Source organism: Brachypodium distachyon, chromosome 3, assembly GCF_000005505.3.
Source record: "Brachypodium distachyon strain Bd21 chromosome 3, Brachypodium_distachyon_v3.0, whole genome shotgun sequence".
NCBI classification, from domain to species: Eukaryota; Viridiplantae; Streptophyta; class Magnoliopsida; order Poales; family Poaceae; genus Brachypodium; species Brachypodium distachyon.
This window is the reverse complement of record NC_016133.3, coordinates 51,506,950-51,526,385: the sequence shown is the minus strand read 5'-3', so window position 1 is coordinate 51,526,385 and position 19,436 is coordinate 51,506,950. Positions and strand designations below refer to the sequence as shown.

At 48.2% G+C, this 19,436-nt stretch overlaps 3 protein-coding genes across 3 annotated transcripts; all 3 read right to left on the bottom strand.

The window, feature by feature from the left end:
• LOC100834022 (ethylene-responsive transcription factor ERF038) lies at positions 1-1,132 on the bottom strand. The gene has a single exon (XM_010237485.3). The coding sequence runs from the start codon at positions 1,026-1,028 to the stop codon at positions 240-242; it is 789 nt and encodes a 262-aa protein (XP_010235787.1). The 5' UTR covers positions 1,029-1,132; the 3' UTR covers positions 1-239.
• Positions 1,133-2,042: 910 nt separating this feature from the next.
• Positions 2,043-5,876, bottom strand: LOC100821609 (chaperone protein dnaJ A6). Its single transcript, XM_003569973.3, has 8 exons — positions 5,719-5,876; positions 5,245-5,399; positions 4,987-5,161; positions 4,756-4,894; positions 3,290-3,423; positions 3,075-3,217; positions 2,752-2,950; positions 2,043-2,621 (listed from the first exon to the last, which is right to left on the bottom strand). The coding sequence occupies exons 2-8, from the start codon at positions 5,395-5,397 to the stop codon at positions 2,293-2,295; spliced, it is 1,272 nt and encodes a 423-aa protein (XP_003570021.1). The 5' UTR covers positions 5,398-5,399; positions 5,719-5,876; the 3' UTR covers positions 2,043-2,292.
• Positions 5,877-15,097: 9,221 nt separating this feature from the next.
• On the bottom strand, positions 15,098-19,142 carry LOC100846817 (anaphase-promoting complex subunit 8). The gene is made up of 4 exons (XM_003569970.4): positions 18,947-19,142; positions 18,506-18,872; positions 15,638-16,888; positions 15,098-15,321 (listed from the first exon to the last, which is right to left on the bottom strand). Exons 1-4 carry the CDS (start codon positions 19,033-19,035, stop codon positions 15,232-15,234), a joined length of 1,797 nt encoding a protein of 598 aa, XP_003570018.1. The 5' UTR covers positions 19,036-19,142; the 3' UTR covers positions 15,098-15,231.
• Positions 19,143-19,436: the final 294 nt, after the last annotated feature.

Genomic DNA, 19,436 nt, shown 5'->3' with positions numbered 1-19,436 from the left:
CCCCCCCCCCCCCACCCATGCTAGTGCTTGAAGCCGACCCTCCGTTCACCTCACTCCAGGACGACTTGCCACCACGAGCTGACAAGCGCGAAGCAAAGCACGACGTTGGAAAAGGAAGAAGTGCGCGCGCCATGTGATGTGTACCGGGTCGTCCGTTTCCGGGCAACCACGGTGGGTGGGCAGCCGTGAGTGACTCGTACGTGGTGCCCCGCGTGTCCGGACCGGAAAAACGGCTAAGGCTAAGCCGGGTGCACCGGCGCGGCAGCGTCCATCCAGCACTGCTCCACCCACAGGAGCGGCTCTTGCAGCTCGACGCTGTACTCGTCCGGGGCCGACGCCCAGGCCGTCGGCGAGCACCAGAGGCCGTCCCTGAGGTCCAGCAGAAGGTCGGGCAAGTCGAACAGCGCGTTCTCGGCCTGCTTCTCCTCGCTGCCGAAAGAGCTCGCGGCCGATGCCGATGCCGATGCCGACGTCTCCGTCTCGGCATCGACGGAGGAGGACGAAGCGGCAGCGGGGGGCGGCTCGCATTGCGCGGCGGCCAAGGCGGCCGCGGCCTGGATGTCGGCTGGGGAGGCGGACGCCGGGCGCGGGAGCTCGCCCACGAGGTGCGGGAAGTTGAGGAGGCGCGCGGCGGCGCCCTTGATGGCGAGCGCGGCCACGTCGTGCGCGCGCGCGGCCATCTCCGCGGTCGGGAAGGTGCCGAGCCAGATGCGCGACTTCTTGCGGGGCTCCCGGATCTCCGACACCCATTTGCCCCAGCTCCGCCGCCGCACGCCGCGATACGACGGGTGCCTTCCGGCCGCGCTGATCTTCGTCGTGCGCTCGTCCACGGCCGTAGTGCAGCAGCTGCTCTCCTCGCCCCCGCCGGCGGCGCCGACGTCGGTCTCGGGAGAGATGGCGGCTCTCTTGCGTTTCAGGTGCTTGGGGTTGTTCTTCTTGGACGTCTCTTGCGTGCCACCGATGACCGTTGAGTCGCAAGAGGAGGAGGAAGAGGAGGTCGTGGGTGCATGGATCGCGTCAGGTTCCATGGCTCTCTGCAAGCAGAGATAGCAAGGCTGGGGGACTTGGGGAGGGAAGGGAGCGTGCGCCGAGTATAAATAGTGGACGCAGACGCTGAGTGGACGACGGGAAAAGCCTGTGATGGTTTTTCTACCACCATCAGGCAGAGCTAGAAGAAAATTATTAAAGCTGATGTTGTAGTTAGGATCTCCTGAATTAACAAATATGTGTGGAATTCCGCAAGTATTCAGATATTTGCAAGTTGGTGTCGCCGCTAACAAATGGAGGGCTTGTATTGGCAAGGAAGGACTGAGGAGGCAATCAAATGGCGACCGTCCAGTAGTACTAATTCTGCACTCCAATTGTATATACAAGAGAAATATGCAGTCCGGCCAAATGATATTTTTCTTCTTTTCTTTTGTACAGATTTTTTTTTGTCTGGCCAGACTAGCTTGAGCAAGGCAATTGTCCACAGAAACGTCGCCCCTCAACGACTAGCCGTTAATAAGTAGATGTTGCTAAGACGAAGTCTCCGGCCAAGTTGTTTAACTTAACCTTCCCGCAGGCGTTTATATGCTGGACTGCTGGTACAACTGAAGGATTTCGGGAACAACGATATGCGAACGGCAAGAGGCCACGCCTTGGAGGCATCTGTTCAGAAGACTCGGAAGCAAGAGCCTGGAACAGTGGGGGCATCTCATCTCATGGCAACTGTATTTCTTTCAACGGTCCTCAAAGTCTTCGCATTCCTACGCAACCAATTGGTCCTTGAGTTTGCCCTCTGTGGTAGTGGGATGCCATCGAGGCTTTGGTAAGCGGTAAATTCCATTATTTTGGTTCATGTTGATGTTCCGTGTCATTCAAGCTCGTGACTCTCTGCCTGAGTCCTGACGGCTTGGCATCACGATATGCATCTGCAAATGGAACGACAGTCCGAAGCCAGATGGATGTAAGTAATGGCCACCACCACCCATAGTGACAACCACCACCAGGGTCGAGTCAGTGCTGGGTATATTTGTCACACTATCGAAGACAGGTACACATAACACAAAGGCCTGATTCTGCCAACAAAGTCTCAATATCACTTCGAAGTATAAGTTAAAAATAGTACAAGATAGCAGGCAATAGGCCAACAAAATGACAATGATTATGACTGACAAACTCGTCATCTTAGACAACAAAATTTAATAACACAATGCATCAGATCAGCTACTTTAGACGGGCAAATGAAAACGACCAATTGGACTTCACTGGAGACACTGCTTGACACAGATGCGCATAACCGACATGTTCTTACTGCTGGGCACACTGCACACCCCTTGGTGCACCATCATCCTCCTCTTCCTCGTCATATGCTTCTTGCCGCCTCTGATGCTGCCTGCGCCTCATCTCCTCTTCTATGTTCACATCGTGCATGGTGGTCTCCTCACACTGATCCAGCTCCATGTCAGACAGCTGGTTCCCTGCTCTTGGTGGCAGAATCTTCTCAAGTGATCGGCATTGGCCTGGGCTGAGTACCCCAGGCTCAGGGAACTCAACGCCGAACTCAACAAACAAACGGCCTTTCATGAAAGGTCGGCCATGCTGAGGCATGCCCTCATCATTTATGGCCTTGTGTTGACCTACTCAAACAGATTACTATATCAGTTTAGGACAGGGAACAATTGTACCGATAGGATCGCAGAACAGAATGTCAAATTTCACGAAGGGTGAAGTTAAGGAAAACAGATTCATAAGAAGAAATTGTCGTACCAGGCTTCACAACCTCCCCGGGATTGGATTTGATTAGAAGCTGACGACCGTCAAGATGTGTCAGAACAAACTGGAAGCCACAAAGAGCCTCAGTAAGAGAGATTGTATGCTCCACATATAGGTCGTCGGACTTCCTCTTAAATTTTGGGTGCTCTTTAAGTTGCAAGACAAAAACGATGTCACCCGTCACTGTATCAGGCTGCAAAAGTTCAATTGGCATCGTTAAGGACACTCCTAGATAATGTGGGCGTGCAAGCATGCAAAGGTTGAGTAAGCAATGCAAGCGTGTGTGCATTTGACACTTCTGCCTAAGAGAGACTCACAGCTTCATCAGCTTCACCCTGGAATACAATCTTTTGGCCATGTTGCATTCCTTTCTCCACATGAACCTCCAAGACCTTCTTCTCCTGGGCTACTTTATTCCCTCTGCAGCTCGGGCATTTATCCTTCTCGCTTATCATCTCACCTGAACAAATGCAGATTACGAATGAACAATAAGCAGATATTCTTTTATGAAGATAACACAGTACTATCATACCTGCTCCTCTGCATTCAGGGCAGACAGTATTCATCTGTTGGATCATGCCAGGCCCTATCTGCCTTGTTATCATCCTCACTCCCGCACCACGACAACCATGACAAGTAGCCGTTGCCCCACTCTTTGATCCTTTTCTGAATATACGACAAAGACAGTGAGATACCTACAACTAAACAAGGAAAGGTAAAAGAAGAACTCGAAACCAGATCTTGTGCCAAATAGCAGCCCACAAGTACACCATGCAAACTTGCACGTTCCATAATGGAGACTCACAAAATCCATTCAGAGCAACCACCACCGCCCAAGGAGGAGAATCGAACTTTGTACCCTCATGCAAAGATGCAATGCAGCAATAGAAACATTACATATAATGAGAATCTGTGTTCACCAAACTAGATGCTAGTTGGGCGGCAGACCAGTGCCCAATTGCCAATCAAGGAGGATTAGGTGGGATAAATAAGGTGCAACCTAGTGCTGAGGCACCAACTAGACAACCCTTAGACTAATATGGCCATAAGCATTTTTCAGGCAGTTAACATGGGTAAACAAGAAGAAGATCCTACATACTCCCTCCATTTTATTATACTACCTGGAATATATTTGGGGAAGTCATATCAAAGTATACGCCTTGCATTTTATTATACTACCTAGAATAACCCCTTGCATTTTTTACCCCTACTGCTATTTCTAACAGGAAAGGAAACTGCAAAATGATGGCATTTCACATAATAGGGGCAGACGAGGTGAAACATAGACTACATTATAGAACATGTTCTTAAGATTAGATTAACATACAGAAACAGTGCTCCTCAAACAAAACAGCAGGAATAGGTGATTAGCTACCCTTTAAAAGCGAAAAACACATCACAGACGAAGGAAGCAATTAACAGACAGTAAGAGCAGGAATTTGTTAAAAGACCAAAAACTATACAAAGTCCACCTAATCCTGTTAGTCAGAACCGACAAGAGAACTTCTTTGAGTATGCTCAGCTGATCGAAATAACGTTTGACACTAAGTACATACAACCTATGAAGATAAGCAAAACATGGTTAAACTTTTCATGCAACACAAAGCCATACTTTGCAACAGCTAACCACATTGCATCATTTCCTTAAAATAAAACATAGATGCATGTTAACATATGCTGAGTCTTGGAAGTTGCAATCATGAAATCCCTCATCCATAGTGATAGTTATTAAAAAAGAACATAAACAAGTTCAAGTAGCGGAAGTACTATTTCAGTTGTTTACATGAAGAGCATCCAGCATGGAGTTTTTATACTCAAGAGAGAAAAGGTGTACAGACAAACTTGGAGGTAAACAAACTAACACTGCATATCAATGTATAACTTTGTTATCAGTCGTTCTTATAGAAGTACTGGTAAAATATATACTCCAAATTATACATGATAATAATTCTTTCTGGAGGAAAGACAATAAACCAATTGTTAACTTGCAAAACTTACCCCTTGCACTTTCCACAGAGAACATTGCGTGATAAAGATAGCTTTTTGGTAGCACCATTGTACAAGTCTTCTAACGAAACCTTCATGGTGTGCACCACATCTTCACCACGCTTCTGTCTGCGTCCCCTTGAACTACCACCTTTTATCCATGAAACCATATGTAAGTACGTATGTATTTATTCTCAGAAATGTAAAGTAACAATGCGCAAACTTCACATTATAATTTATTACCTCCAAAACCGCCGCCGCCACCACCAAATAGTTGTTCAAATATGTCAAACGGACTATGCATATCGCTGCTGCCTCCTCCCATTCCTTCTTTGAGTGCATCTTCTCCGTATTGGTCATAAATTTCCCTCTTTTCAGGGTCATTAAGAACATCATATGCGTGTGCCAATTCTTTAAACTGCCCAAGATAAAACAAACTGTCAATCAAAACAAACGTAACGATAATAAAAGTATGTGCATAAGAAGCATCTGTCACCACACCTTCTCAGGGTCTCCACCCTTATCAGGGTGGTTTTTTATAGCAGCTTTCCGATAAGCTTTCTTCAGCTCATCCGGGGTTGCTGTCTTGGACACACCAAGCACCTCGTAATACTTGGTGTTGTTGCTGGTCTTCTTTGGCATGCGTCCGAACATGACTGATATGTGGGGATTTCGACAAAAGGAAAGTTCAATAAGATTGCCATGCGATAAAGTACTAGCAGACTAAACCTGTAATAACTCTAAGAAACAATAGACTTATAAATCATTTAAGAACTCGGAGTGACAAACGGAATATGTTCCAATCCACGGGCGGAGGATCCAGTAGGGCAAGGTAGGGCGGCCGCCCTACCTTGATTTTTGCCTCAGTTACGGATTGGGGAAGATTATGAAACGGGGAGCTAAAGGGCCGAATCCGTTCGTGGGGTGATGGGAGGAGAAACGGTCGGGAGCGAGAGAATCGAAGGGGAGATCAACCTGCGGTGGAGGCGCTCGCGCGAGGAGGAAGACGATGGGCGCTCGGCAGCGGGATGGGTGGCGGCGCTCGGCCGAGGAGGAAGAAGATCCAGGGAGCAAGGGGGCTGGGTCGCTCGGCAGAGGGAGGGAGGGGGTAAGTACCCAGGCCGAGGGGTGCCAAGTACAGGCGGCCAACGGGCTGGGCCTTTTCCCCAAGCCCGGCACAGAAATAATCGGGCCGGCCCGGCCGGAAAACCTGTGCTGCGCCTGGGCTTCATGCTCAGGCCCTCGGGTCGGCGGGCCTGTTTAACGTTTTTTTTTACATATGGCTTATCAACTCTAAATAATCTGGTCCAACCCAACTTATTTTTGCATTTGGCCCATCATATAACTACTATTGGCCCAAATCCCATTCTTTTTTGCACATATAGCCCGAGGGGCAAAATAAATAAATAAATATTAAATGGACTATGCATATTTGAACAACTATTTTGCGGTTTTGGCGGCGGTGTTAGATACCGTAACCGCTGCATCAATTTGTTGGCTATTCGGATTAATTTTAAGACAAATTATTAAATCTTTGTTAGATGTACATTTGTTTGGGCCTTTAGAATTTGTATATGCGTCTCTGTATAAAATAAATCTGCAAACTTTCAACTAATTTAACTCTGGATCAATAGAGACAGCTATGTATTTGAACCGGGTCTGAGAAAGACGACGTAGGAAACAACGATGACGGGTCAATTGTCGCGTACTTTGACGGCGACGCCGCATGAGGCGGTGTGTGTGCGTTCCAACGTGCCTTTGCGCAATCAGCAGTGATATGGCCAACAAAGACCGGCTCTTCGGGAGACCCAATTTTGACTATCAAGTGTTGAAGTCCATGTATGATAGCTCACTGATGTTTTAACTGTCGTTCTTTTACTCGTATTTCTTGCTTAATGAAAGTTGATATAAAATCATCTTGCTTGATAACAGTAGATATGGTAATCATGTTCAGGTGATGTATTTTTCTTTTAGTGAGTTCTCTCAAAGTATGGAGAACGCATTGTTTATTATGCCAAATATCTACTTGATATTTTTACGTCGGTAAGTATGGCAATATTTCTGGAAGTAAAATATAATTATACATATTTACTCATAAAAAATTGAGTTGTTGGTAATCTGCTCACTCCACTGAACAACTGTTTGCATCAAAATAATAGGCATATATTCTATGATGTAGATATTTGTTATTACGATCATTCGATTATTTGTTGATTTGACATATAATATGAGGAAAATTAGTATTTAACATAAATATTATTAGACTATACATCATAACATGTACAGACAAAACTCCATCCTAAAGTCCGAAAAAACCAATTTTATTAAAATACTAGCTGAAATGCCCGTGCGTTGCAACGGGACAACAAAATTTTCTCTGTTTGGTCTTCTCTGACGAGCACCAAACATCCTTGTAAAACAGGTTTTTCTAAAGATATTCTCACTATATTCTACTCTCAGAAAACAACAACCGGAATTTATAATGAACAAACATTCGCTCCTTAGTCTCCCGGAGCAAAGAAGAATGTGAATTAGCATATCATATTGTAAGTTTTTGTTCATATACTTCTCTACCCAAGCGATGAACTGATCGGTCTTTTCATTGACATGCTATTTTAGAAGTTCTTTTCCCCCCCTCCCTTGGCATAGTGAACAACATTGAAGATAATGCCACAAGGGCATCCATGTGGGTACCATGCCACATAAATAATATGCAAAACACTATATATGGTTCTTCTTGTTATAAGGATAAAAGAGAACTCAGTTTAGATAATATATATGATCTTCAAGATTCAAGAAAACAGGTTCTAAAGACATAAGACACATATTCAGTGAATTATAGAAATAGGAAATTAACAGAGATTTGTAACTTTCATTCACACTGAGACATGAGTGCATTTCTGAATTTTTTGACAAGGTTTAATGTACTGAACAGTTAAGACACAAGTATGCTCACGTTCCAAACAAGTGTATGCAATATTAGTGGCAATATATGATCACGGTTGGCATAATAACAAGATCATGTCTATCACTTCTTAGTTCTCATACAGATAAATTTTAGAATATTCAAGAAACTAACACCTGACTCACTTGCAGAGCTGCAATTGAATCCGTATACAATGCTGAACTGTATACAAAACTACATAGCAGAGATTTGTATCAAGTGTAGAATCAATTGCCAGTATTAAAGATTCCAATCGATAACACCTTGACTTAAATCAACAAGCAGCAGATCACTGCAAAGTCACACGGAAGAAAACATAAATACAACTGCTTCACAGAGGTCCAGAGTTTGGGCAAACATCTGTTCAGAATGAACAGGAGTTCAGAAGCAAATGCTGAGAAGCTTAACAAGAGCAGGAAATCGGAACCATGTGAAGGTAATCTGTTACCTCTAGAGGATAGCAGGACGATGACGAACTTCATGCCTTTGTTGCCGGGAGGTAGGTCCAAGACGACGGGGAACAGCCGGGTGCCAATCCGGCGGCAGACAACGAAGTCGCTGCGCTGGTCTCCTCCTCCAGCCTGCGGTGCAGCGCTACGAGTCTCTGTCCATCGAATGTGAAGTCCTTCCATGTGCCCACATCGAAGCCGTCCACGCCGCCGTCGTCCTTGGCCGTGTTGTAGAAGATCCGTCACGTGCCCGACGCGTGGGAGACGACGGAGGAGTATGGGAGGAAGGTGGCAAAGCTGTAGGGGAGGCTGACGGCGGCGATGTCAGTAGGGCTGGGGTTGGGGAAGGGAGGATGGAGGAGGAGTTTGGAGGTGAGAGGATGCTGGGGCGTGCGTGCAGGGATGTGAGGGAGATGGAGTGGTAGACCGTCCGCCGTCCATAGTCGCCGCCGCGGCCGTCAATCAGGAGACTGAGTGGTAGACCGGGAGGCATCGGGGTGAGAGGGAGAGGTGAGAGGAGAGGTATCGAGTGTGAGGGGAACGGGATATGGACGAAGGGAGGGAGGCTTGCTGGGCGGGGGCGGGGTGAGAGGATATTTTTGTCATGAAGAGGAAGAGGTACGGGACGGGAAGGGGCGGGGGGACGAAGAGGTGTTTGACAGACGACGAAAACGGGCGGTGAAGGGAACGGTCCTTTTTAGATAGGTATAGGAATTTTGCAAACCTAGAAAAATAGTAAATGTGATAAATTCGCCCTAACTCAAAAAATTTCTCTCCTCCGCCGATCTTCCAGTCCTGTTCACACAGAGAAGAGAAGATCGATCCAAGTCGCCTACCGTTTCTGCATTACCAGATAGGGGTATGAACAGGACACTCAAAACGCAGAGAGACGTGTATCAACGACGCAATTCAATAAAGTTATAGTAAAGAAAGAAATTCGTCAGGCTTACCTACGATAAGCTGGCCTGAGCTGCAATGTCTTCCAAGGAGACAACGCTGGGACTCGTTCCGGTGATAAAAAACGAGTGAGTAAAAAAAATCAAATCGAGTTTGTTGAGCAACAAACGCCAACACGTAGTCTGGCTGATCCGCCCGTTCTTTTTGAAATGGGCTAGTCAGTTTGTTGCTGATAGAATATAAACATTCGGAATAGATAACGTAGGCAAATAGTTCTTCTTTTGCTCGGGCGCTCCTGATTCATGCTGCCATTAGGCCACGACCGAGAAGTAGATATTTTGATCTTATTACTTGTATCCTCTCATGTACACCTGGGCCCATTACATGCATGGGTATTTGATTATTAAATTAACTTGATTGATTATGCTATAAGCCTGCACGTCTCAGCTGCTATGCATGGCCATCGATGGATTTATTATTAGTCTTTTACTTAGTGTTTACCACTATTTCTTGTGTACTCCCACAATATTTATTTTTATATAATCACTGTATCACTTGGTGCATATCGGACAACATCGATTTTTTTTTAAAGGTCCAGCAAGTGCTGGCTTTCCATATATTAGCAGGTAGAAAGATTTATAAGAGACTGCACTAGGCAGAAAGGAGAAAAAAGAGAAGAAATAAGAAAAAGGAAGGGGGTTGGAAACTAAGAGAGATCAAGGGGGCTCCCACAGAAGTTTTCTGAGAGCTTTCGCTCCAACAAACGCCCATGCTTGGGCTTCGTCTTTGATGAAGCAGGAGAGCTGGCCGATTGGAATAGCCTTGTCTTGGAAAATCCGGGAGTTTCGCTCACGCCAAACGGAGTGACAAACTAATGAACAGGGAGCAGATTCCCTTCCTGTGCTCGAGGGGACACACCTCCATAAGGTGCTCGCGGAACGAATTGATGGAGGCCGCCTCGCGGATGGCCACGGCGATGCTGCCGCAGTTGTTCTAGAGAGCCACGGAGCACCAGAGCTGGCTGGAGAAGGGGCACTCGATGAAGAGATGCAGGGAGGTCTCAAGGTTGTGACGGCACAAGGGGCAGAAGTAGCAATTGGGCCATCCTCGGCGTTGCAGCCTGTCGGCGCACCACAGACGATCTTGAAGCATGAGCCAGGCAAAGAACTTGGAGTTCGGTGGGGCCCAAACGCGCCAGACGGCCTGCGGCATGGGGGAGGACAGCCGGCCTAAGAAGTGAAGCATGTAGGCAGACCGGATTGAGTAGGAGCCGTCGGAGGTCATCGTCCAGATGATGGAGTCGGGGATCCCTAGGCGCAGGATGATCATAGCCGTCGCGCGCCAGGCGTGGATGAACTCATGAAGGAGCAGCTGGGAGAGGTTATGGCACACGTCGCGGGTCCAGCGATGCTCGGTAATGGCGTCGGCAACCGTGCGATTCTTGCGACGGGAGTGGGCAAACAACAGAGGGAAGACGGCACGAGGCGCACGGCCGTCGAGCTAGCTAGAGCTCCAGAAGCTCGCCGTTCTGCCGTCGCCGATGGTGACGCGGGTGGCCGCCGCAAAGAGGTCGCGGTCGATGTCGTCGCAAGGGGTGGGCATGCTGACCCGGGGTCATTCGGGCGCGCGCCATTCAAACCAGAGCGAACAAACCCGCAGCGCACGCCCGAAAGCATCAAGGTTTGCCAGGCCGAGCCCACCATGCTCTGGCGGAGAACAGACCTTGGTCCAACTAATCTTGCACTTGCCGCCGGCCTCACCATTGTCGCCGATGCCCCAGAGAAAGCGACGTCTGATTTTGTTGAAGGAGGAGAGGAAGGACTTGGGAAGCTTGAGTGCAGTCATGGCGAAAGTGGGGAGGGCGCTGAGCACGGAGTTGGAGAGCGTCCGGCGCCCGCCGGCGTTGATCCATTTTCCCCGCCAGTCAGCAAGCCGCGCCCGGGCGCGATCAAGGATGTGCTGCAAGTGAACAGCCTTGATCCGCCCGAGGGAAAGGGGGAGGCCGAGATAGCGAAGCGGGAAGGCCTCCTGCGTGTCGGCGAAGGGGAGGGGGACGTCGTCGAGGTCGATGCCGTTGCAGCAGATGGGAGCCACAATGCACTTGCCGGGGTTGATTCTCAGGCCGGTGGCCAGACCGAAGTCGTCGAGCAAACGTAGGAGAAAATGCATGTCTGGCCACAGCGGGTTTAAGAGAATGTTGGCGTCGTCAGCGTAGAGGCTGGCGCGCATGTGGGCCTCACAAAGAGGCAAGGCGGAGAGGCCGCCAAGCTCCGTAGCCCGGAGGAGGAGGCGCTGCAGCGGGTCGATGGCAAGGATGAAGAGTAGCGGCGACAGGGGGTCCCCCTGCCGAAGACCGCGTCGGTGAAGGATGACGTCACCGGCCAATCCGCTGACCAACACAGAGGAGGTCGCAGTGGAGAGGAGGAGCACAATCCAATCATGCCATCGAGCCAGTAAGCCGAGACGCAAGAGGAGCTCGAGCAGGTATTCCCAGGAGACAGAGTCGAAGGCTTTGGCAAAATCTAGCTTCATCAACAAGGCGGGCTTCTTTTTGCAGTGAAGGGTGCGGGCAACGTTCCGGACGAACAAGAAATTGTCGTGGATGCATCGGGACTTGAGGAAGGCGCTCTGAACGGACGAGATGAGGTCTCCCATGAGCGGCGTGAGACGGCGAGCAAGAACCTTGGAGAAGAGCTTGGCAAAGGAATGAATGAGACTAATAGGGCGCAGATCGTGAACGGTGTTGACAGTAGCTTTCTTCGGGAGGAAGAGGATGAACGCCGAGTTGAGGGCTGAGAAGTTTCCACCGGTGAGGTGGTACAGGTGGTTGAAGGCGGCAAGGATGTCGAGCTTGATGATGGGCCAACAAGAGCAGTAGAAAACGCCCGTGAAGCCATCGGGTCCCGGCGCTTTCTCAGCAGGGGAGTCGACAATGGCATCCCAAATCTCGCACGGGGAGAAGGGGTTGTCAATGCCGGAAGAAGGGAGCGTGGGCAGCTGAAGCTCGTGCCAAGCCAGATCGCGGGCGCGCGGGGCGGGAGTGCCTAGGATGTCGATGAAGTGTTGATGAAGTGCTTGGGACTTGTCCTCGTGATCCACGTGCACGCCGGAGCTCGAGGTGATTTGGTGGAGGAAGTTCCTGCGGCATCGAGAATTAATCTTGATGTGGAAGAACCGGGTGTTGGCGTCGCCCTCTCGGAGCCAGACCTATCGGGAAGCTTGGCGGCGGCGGGCGCGCTCGACGGCCGCGAGCCCAAGCATCCGAGACTTGAGGGCACGCCGCAGTAGGAATTCCATGTCCGAGAGAGGACGCGAGTCTTGTGCGACGTCAAGGCGCAGCACGAGCTCGAGCGCGAGGTGAAGCTGAAAGCGGGCATCGCTGAACAGCCCCTTGCTCCAACGGCGAAAGGCGCAAGCAGCGCGGCCCAGCTTGACGCGGAGCCGACGAAGAGGGTTGGTGGAGGAGACCTCCTCGGACTAAGCAGAGCAGACGGCGCCGGCGAAGCCCGGGTGCTTCGGCCAGAAATTCTTGAAGCGGAAGCGTGCCTTGCGGGGTGGCAAGCAGAAGCCGGCGAGGAGCAGGGGGCAGTGATCGGAATGCGACGTGGACAAAGCCTGAACGGCGCAGGGGGAGAACAGGGCATCCCACTCGGCGTTGCAGAAAATGTGGTCGAGCTTGACCAGCGTGGGCTGCTGCTGCTCGTTGCTCCAGGAGAAGTTGCGATTGGAGCAACGCAGTTCGAAGATCTCGGCGCGATTGATGGCGGTACGGAACTGGCCCATGAGGCATCGGCAGAGGTTCATATTGTTTTTGTCACGAGCTTCGTAGATGAGGTTGAAGTCGCCGGCGATCAACCAGGGAATGCCGGCTTGCGGGGAGATATCGGACATCTCCTGCAGGACGGCCGGCTTGCGAGCGTCGTCGGCAGGGCCGTACACGGTGGAGAGGACGAAGGCGATGCTGGAGTGGACCATGCTAACGACCGCCGTGATGGAGAAGAGGCGGAGCTGAGGGCTGGAGATGCTGACGATGTCGGGGTTCCAGAACAAATCCACACCTCCAAGAGTGCCCACTGCAGGCAGGTGAAGAAAGGAGTTCCGACGAGGGCCGGCGATCTCGCAGGCTAGGGCATCGGTGATTAGTCCTAACTTGTCGGCAGCCTTTTCTCGAGGCCGCCGGCAAAGGGTATTTCTTTTTTAAAAAAAATTCGTGCGCGCGCATCCTAATCCGGATGTGTTGGGGCGGGAAAAACGAATCTATTTGCCAGCGGCTTTTTTTTGGTGGCCGCCGGCAAAGATAGATTTTTTTCTCCCCTTTCGCCCGCCGTTAATCACGCACGCGGATCCACGTGCAGGGTTTATTTGCCGGCGATTTGCCGTCGGCATAGTTAGAATTTGCCGGCGGCCCGTTCTTTGCCGTGGGCTTATCAGGCTGCCCACGGCATATCTAGTTCTTTGCCGGCGGCCCGACAGAAAGCCCCGCTGGCAAAGACCGTTGCCGCCGGCAACGTTGCGTTTTTCAGTAGTGCTCTAAAAAAAATAAACATCAGGCTGGTTGCGCTGTAGCGCTACGGCCCTCGGCGAGAACTAGGGCGTGGGCAATGGCATCTATGAGACGATGAACCATGAACCCTCTGGATCATGCTTACTTTGCTGCGACCGATACCTTTGGATGCGTGGTGGCAATAGGGAACGTGGGACCCTTGGTTGCCATCACTGTACTGTATGCTTGATTATGACACGTTTCTTGTAGGTGTTGCCTCGTATACTTTCCCCCTTGGTTGCAATGACACTTGATCATTATGATTCATCAGTGTTGCTTACTTGCTTTGATCTCTAGAATCAGGATTGCGACAGCAGCGAAGAAGACGGCGAGCTTGGTACGAACCATTTATATATAATTAAAACCAGTAGTACGTGACGGCAATTTATCGCCATAGCAAGGCAATTGATTGCCTGATTTCTCTTTCACGCTCTGTAAACCCCAGGCGTAAAGCAATGGTGAAGATGATCGATCAGCTCGTTGCTTTAAGAAACAAAGATCCGAGAACGAAGCACAGTCATCCGCAGTTAAAATAGGGTAAGGGCATTGCAGTGAAAAAACATCCGGTGCATCGAATATTGCAACAGAGCGCCACTGACACAGTATATGCAAAAGAACAGGACGATGAGCGGCTCTTCTTTTTTTCTGAACCAAGGTAGATAGGCGGCTCAAATCAACAGAACAGGACGATGAGCGCAACTAAACATCGCCGAACAGGACGATGAGCGCCACTAAACATCGCCGACCGCGAAACGTCAGAAGGAACAAAACCTGCATGTCAATCCAATGATAGTGATTAAATTGGCAGTGGAATCTTTGAAGGCCAGAAGATGCATTTTTGCTTAAGTGCTTATAAACAATTTAAATGTCAGCTTGCAACATGCATTATTGCTAAGATAATAAATCGCTACATTCCAATGGTGACATAAAAGTGGGTCTATGAAACATCCCACCCTCCAAAAAGCAGAGGTGCCTACTTTGTAAAAAAGCGAACTGTTACAATAATAAATAGTGAACAGCAACTACTCTGAAAATAAGCAAAAATATATGCACGCGGAATACAAACAAGGCAAGTCTTCCAAAGAAACTTATATATGCAAGTAACTGCAGGGGAGGGAACACAAATCAAAGCAGTCCGAGTGAAGAAAAGCTATAGAAGTTTAGACACCTAGCATAAATCAACCAGAAATGCTGATACTTGTATTGGGGATCTGGATCCTCCCAGTGACGCTCATCTTCGCACCATGCAGGCGCCTAGTTCTCCTAGTTGCCAAGCTCCAGGAGTTGGAAGCGAGCATCATGCGCACAAGGTCATCATCTCCAGCAATGTGGAGTCGTCTAGCAAGGCTCCAGACAATAACCATCACAGTGTGAAGCAAACTTAGAACTCAATCCTCCGCTGGAGATACTCGAAGCATCAGTTTCATCAGGTGGGCAGCCCTTGCTAGCTTTTCCTTCCCCTAATGTGGACTGAACAAGAACAAACTCCCCTTGTCCATGAGTACTCTGTTTTGTACTAGATTTCTTCGAAGCCAAATGTATCTTCCCTCGAAGCATGCGAGAAAAGATAAACAGAAGCAAGTGACACTTCTCTCTTGCACATTTACACTCATTGTCCAAGTTCCCCAAACAAATAACTTGTCTACAAGTCAAATTTACAATGCAAAATGATCGATATCCATCGATGGAAATCCTGACTGTGCTTGTTTTAGCCCTTGTAATATACTTTTTGCAGTCTCCTTTTCCTGCAAATATTAAACACACAGAAAACATCATCGAATCGGAATCATCAGGAAAACACAGCAAACAGAGTATATGAGAAGTGATTCTTGATATTCCATTTAAAGGTCATTTGAGTAAAACATGCCTTGATTAACAAAACAAAATCAATTGAATGCAAATTAATTAAGCTGAAGTCGGTTTGAACTGCATATTATCACACGACATGATCACCCAACTCATTGGGCTGGCTAATGCTAGTGTCAAGTTTTCACCATTTGTTCTGTTTCATCTGTTGTTCTTTTCAATAAGGCTGCTAAGTAAATTGTATAAATTACTTACAGGACCAGTGTAATCCAAGAGTCTTGTGCAATAGTGCTCCGCTTCATCAAACCTGCCTATGGTCTTGCAATGCTTAGCAAGGAATAGCAAGGCCTCAACAAAATTCTGGCCCTGCATTTCCTCAACTTCCATTCTCTCTAAATCTTTCTTGTAGTAAAATGCAGCCTCCTCAGATTGCCCAAGCATACTGTGTAACTTTGCTAGTTGGTGAAGTGCTATTCCTTCAGTGTCATCACTATTTGCAGCCCTCTCATAGCACTTGATGGCTTCTTCAATCATTTGAAGCGGATCGCTTTCATAGCACTGAGCCATGGCAATCCAAAGCCGGGAATCATTAGGTTGCAGGAGTGATGATTTCCGGAAGTAATATAGTGCATAAAATGGCATTCCCATCATCTCATAGATCTGGCCAAGACCATACCAAGCACGGTAATCTCTAGGATTTATATCAACAGCCCTCCTGTAAGCATCAATTGCAGCAGGTGTATTTTTTAGCTCAACAAACTCATGTCCCATGAGAGTCCAAGCTGAGAGGTACTTGCGGTTAAGCTTCAGTGCTCTTTGGAAGTACAAAACAGATTTCTCATGCTGCCCCTTCAAACTGTAGTAATTTGCAATTATGCAGCAAGATTCTGGACGATATTTATCAGTCAAAAATACTCTGTGAGCAAGGAAGCTCAGAGCAGTCAAGCTTTCTTTTGCATACAGTAAATTTGAGTAAATGTCCATAGAATCCACACGAAAAGGATCAGTTCTGAGGAGTTCTTCAAAAATCATGTCAGCTTCATCCAAGTCCCTCATACTGTACTGAACGGTTGCTATTTGAGCCTGAATGTAGTCACTACAACGAAAGATCCCCAGCAAGCGCTCATATCTTTTCAAGGCTTCTTCATGCATCTTTAATTCCAGATGTGCACTAGCAATGAAGAAATCTTTCATCCAGTGATTCTTCAGATTTAAGTTGTTCAAAATGTCACTGCTAGTGCACAGAGATTGTATCTCTAACCAAGCACACCAATTCCATGGGTAGCTGTTGACAGATTCTACCAGAACTGTTCTTGCTAGACCTTCACAGCCTTTATCACGTAGAACAATGCCATACAAGTACAAGCCAAACGAATCAATGGAACCAGTTCTCCGATGTGTCGAGAGTTCCCTCTCCAATGCAACTAGTTCCTGATTAACAACATTGCTCTTCCCCAGAGATCCTTCAAGCTCTATTGTCTCTTCCTCTTTTCGCTTCTCTCCAGCCTAAATTGCAGAAAATTATCAAATTACTAATTAAACCATAGAGGAAATAGGTAGCTCGCACAATCTGCAAGGGAAAATATACTGTAGAAGAGAAGAGGGGGAAATTCCACCTTAATCAATCACCATTCAATAGGTGAAACTATGGAAAGTCAGCAAGCGACAGCCAATCTTACTAAATACTGCTAGTAAGGCAGTGGAACAAATTGTCCTTGCAACTTGAAATCGCATGCATATTCAGCAAAGAGAATCCAACAAATATGGTATACAAGAGAAGTAAAACATAACTGATATTACCTGGGGACCAATCTAAAATTAGACACATTTAAATTAATCTTTCACCAAAGTACATTGGGGATTTTGCCAGCCGCATGTATGCAGTTTCACAAGTAGTAAGTGTGGATCAAGTGAGATGCTATGTATTAATCTTTCACTGATATTAATTGACTAATGCACAACACAACTTTAATAAAAGCGCAGCCAATAAAAGGAGAAGTTAAAATGGAAAGTTACCATGGTTCTAGATTGAATGCTATGTACTAATAAGCACAATAGTATGTTTTTAGCAATCATAAGCAATATAGCCACAATTATATACAGTGTCTGGCAGGACTGATTCCCATTTGCAGATTCAAAATAATAGAATGAAAGATTAATTATGGACCTGCAGATTCGGAATAAAATAGAGAAATGGAAAGCAACAATTAATAATGGACCTTGGGTCCATAATCCTCATCTTTAGAGGCAATCATGTCGTTATTTACCCATTAACACCATAGCTCTCCTGTCTCAAAACTGCCTAACAAATTTTCAAGCATTCTTACAAAAGAACCACTGTTTACAACAGAAAAATGAAACCGTGCATGTACGTCTGTAATATATGCATCTCATATAATCTAACATCACAGCATCTCCTACTTATCAACCAATCATCTTCCAATTACTGAAGCACCTAGACAGAAAACCTGGTACACAAAGAACAAAGCAGTAGGTACGAAGAAAGGACGGGAGAAAATTATATGTCTTGCCATCCAATATTAACTTCCACGAAAAAGGCAAAAACAATAGTTCAGGACTCCATGATCATTCATGCTTCATTAAACCATGATAAACATAACAACTGAACCCCGTCCAGACCTCCTACTAGCATATCACGTCTAGTGAAGCGTTTCATTGGCCAAGATTACTCATGAACAAAGGAGCAAAAGGCACCAAGAAGTTCACCATCAATGCAACAATTCTTGAGTATTCCAATTAGTGCCTTCACTAAAATCACAGTATATCTTCTATGGGATCCCATCTTCTATTAGTCAATCTTTTTGATAATTCTATTGCTCGATCTGCATAACAATTATCAAGGAGCAATAGCCCAAACCACAAAGCCTCAAACACTTCGTCGGGTAAAGCAAGCGTTCACAAAACATCCTACAAAATACCGTTTCTTGCACTGCCAACCACAACACTAACCAAATTTGACAACTTCTGTACCAGCTCCAGTGAAGCATTTCATCAAACACCAACCGCCCTATCCCAAATCTGCAAACTGGTAGACGTCCGCTCGAAAGAGCAAATAGAAACATAGCTGAATAAGAGGAGAAGTGCATCCGTATATTGTCTTACCATGTACAACGCGTAGGATCGCAGGAACACAGCCTTGCGCCCGACCTGGTCGCGCAGCACGTGCGCGGCACGCCGGTACTCGCGGCAGTCGAAGTAGGCCTTCGCAAGCAGGTACTTGTCGGCCCCTGCGTCGAACGGGTCGTCGTCCGGGATGGGTGTGCTCACGTAGGACACGCCGCCGAGTGGCGTCCCAACTTCGGCGCCGGCGCCGCCCAGTCGGGAGCGCCGGCGGAAGCTGGACCCTCCACTGCGGTGGAGGTGCAGCAGCCGCCCGCCCGCGGCGGCGCTCGACGAGGACGGAGTGTCCATTGCGGCCGACTGGGATGGCGCCGCGTCCGGCTCGATGCCGACGAGCAGCTCGGCGGCCCTGAAGTTGGGAGGAAGCTGTTAGGGTTAGGGTTTCGATTTTTTAAAGTCCTACGGGATCTCGGGGCGGCGTACCATTTCGCGGCGGAGTAGAGGCAGCGGTCGCCGAGCTGGCGGGCGGCGGCTCGGAGCTCGACGCGGTAGTTTTCCTTGGAGGAAGCCATCCTCTGGCAGGGGAGGCGGGGTGGCAAACTAGGAGCGGATCGGCGCAGTGAGAGCGCAAACTTTTTTGAACTTTCGCGATGTTAACGGGGGAAGGAAGACTGGCTTGACTGGGGCGAGGGGAGAAGGATTTTGGAGCGAGGGGCGAGGCCGTGGCGCTGTGCTTCGCAGCAGCCCGCGCCCAGCAGGCGTGGGCCGTGTGGCCGTGTGGGATTTTGGCGTTTAGACTTTAGAGGGGACAATTTCGTTGGGCTGGGGCGCTGGGCTGGGTTCTCTGACTGGTTGGGCCTGCCTGGGCAAAACCCCATGACGAACAACGCCATTTTTATTCTCACGCAGAGAGCACGGACCACGGTTCTAACATGAATTTTGTTTTCGCTCAAAAAAAAACATGAATTTTGTT

What these genes read in the sequence shown, in the direction of transcription:
- LOC100834022 (XM_010237485.3), bottom strand. Translation starts at nt 1,028, where the DNA reads ATGGAACCTGACGCGATCCATGCACCCACGACCTCCTCTTCCTCCTCC.
- LOC100821609 (XM_003569973.3), bottom strand. Translation starts at nt 5,397, where the DNA reads ATGTTCGGACGCATGCCAAAGAAGACCAGCAACAACACCAAGTATTAC. An exon ending in AGGGTGGAGACCCTGAGAAG is followed by an intron (nt 5,162 to 5,244) that starts GTGTGGTGACAG and finishes TATCTTGGGCAG; the next exon opens with TTTAAAGAATTGGCACACGC. An exon ending in AGGGTGAAGCTGATGAAGCT is followed by an intron (nt 2,951 to 3,074) that starts GTGAGTCTCTCT and finishes GAACTTTTGCAG; the next exon opens with CCTGATACAGTGACGGGTGA.
- LOC100846817 (XM_003569970.4), bottom strand. Translation starts at nt 19,035, where the DNA reads ATGGCTTCCTCCAAGGAAAACTACCGCGTCGAGCTCCGAGCCGCCGCC. An exon ending in CTCTACTCCGCCGCGAAATG is followed by an intron (nt 18,873 to 18,946) that starts GTACGCCGCCCC and finishes TCCCAACTTCAG; the next exon opens with GGCCGCCGAGCTGCTCGTCG. An exon ending in TCTTGGATTACACTGGTCCT is followed by an intron (nt 15,322 to 15,637) that starts GTAAGTAATTTA and finishes TAATATTTGCAG; the next exon opens with GAAAAGGAGACTGCAAAAAG.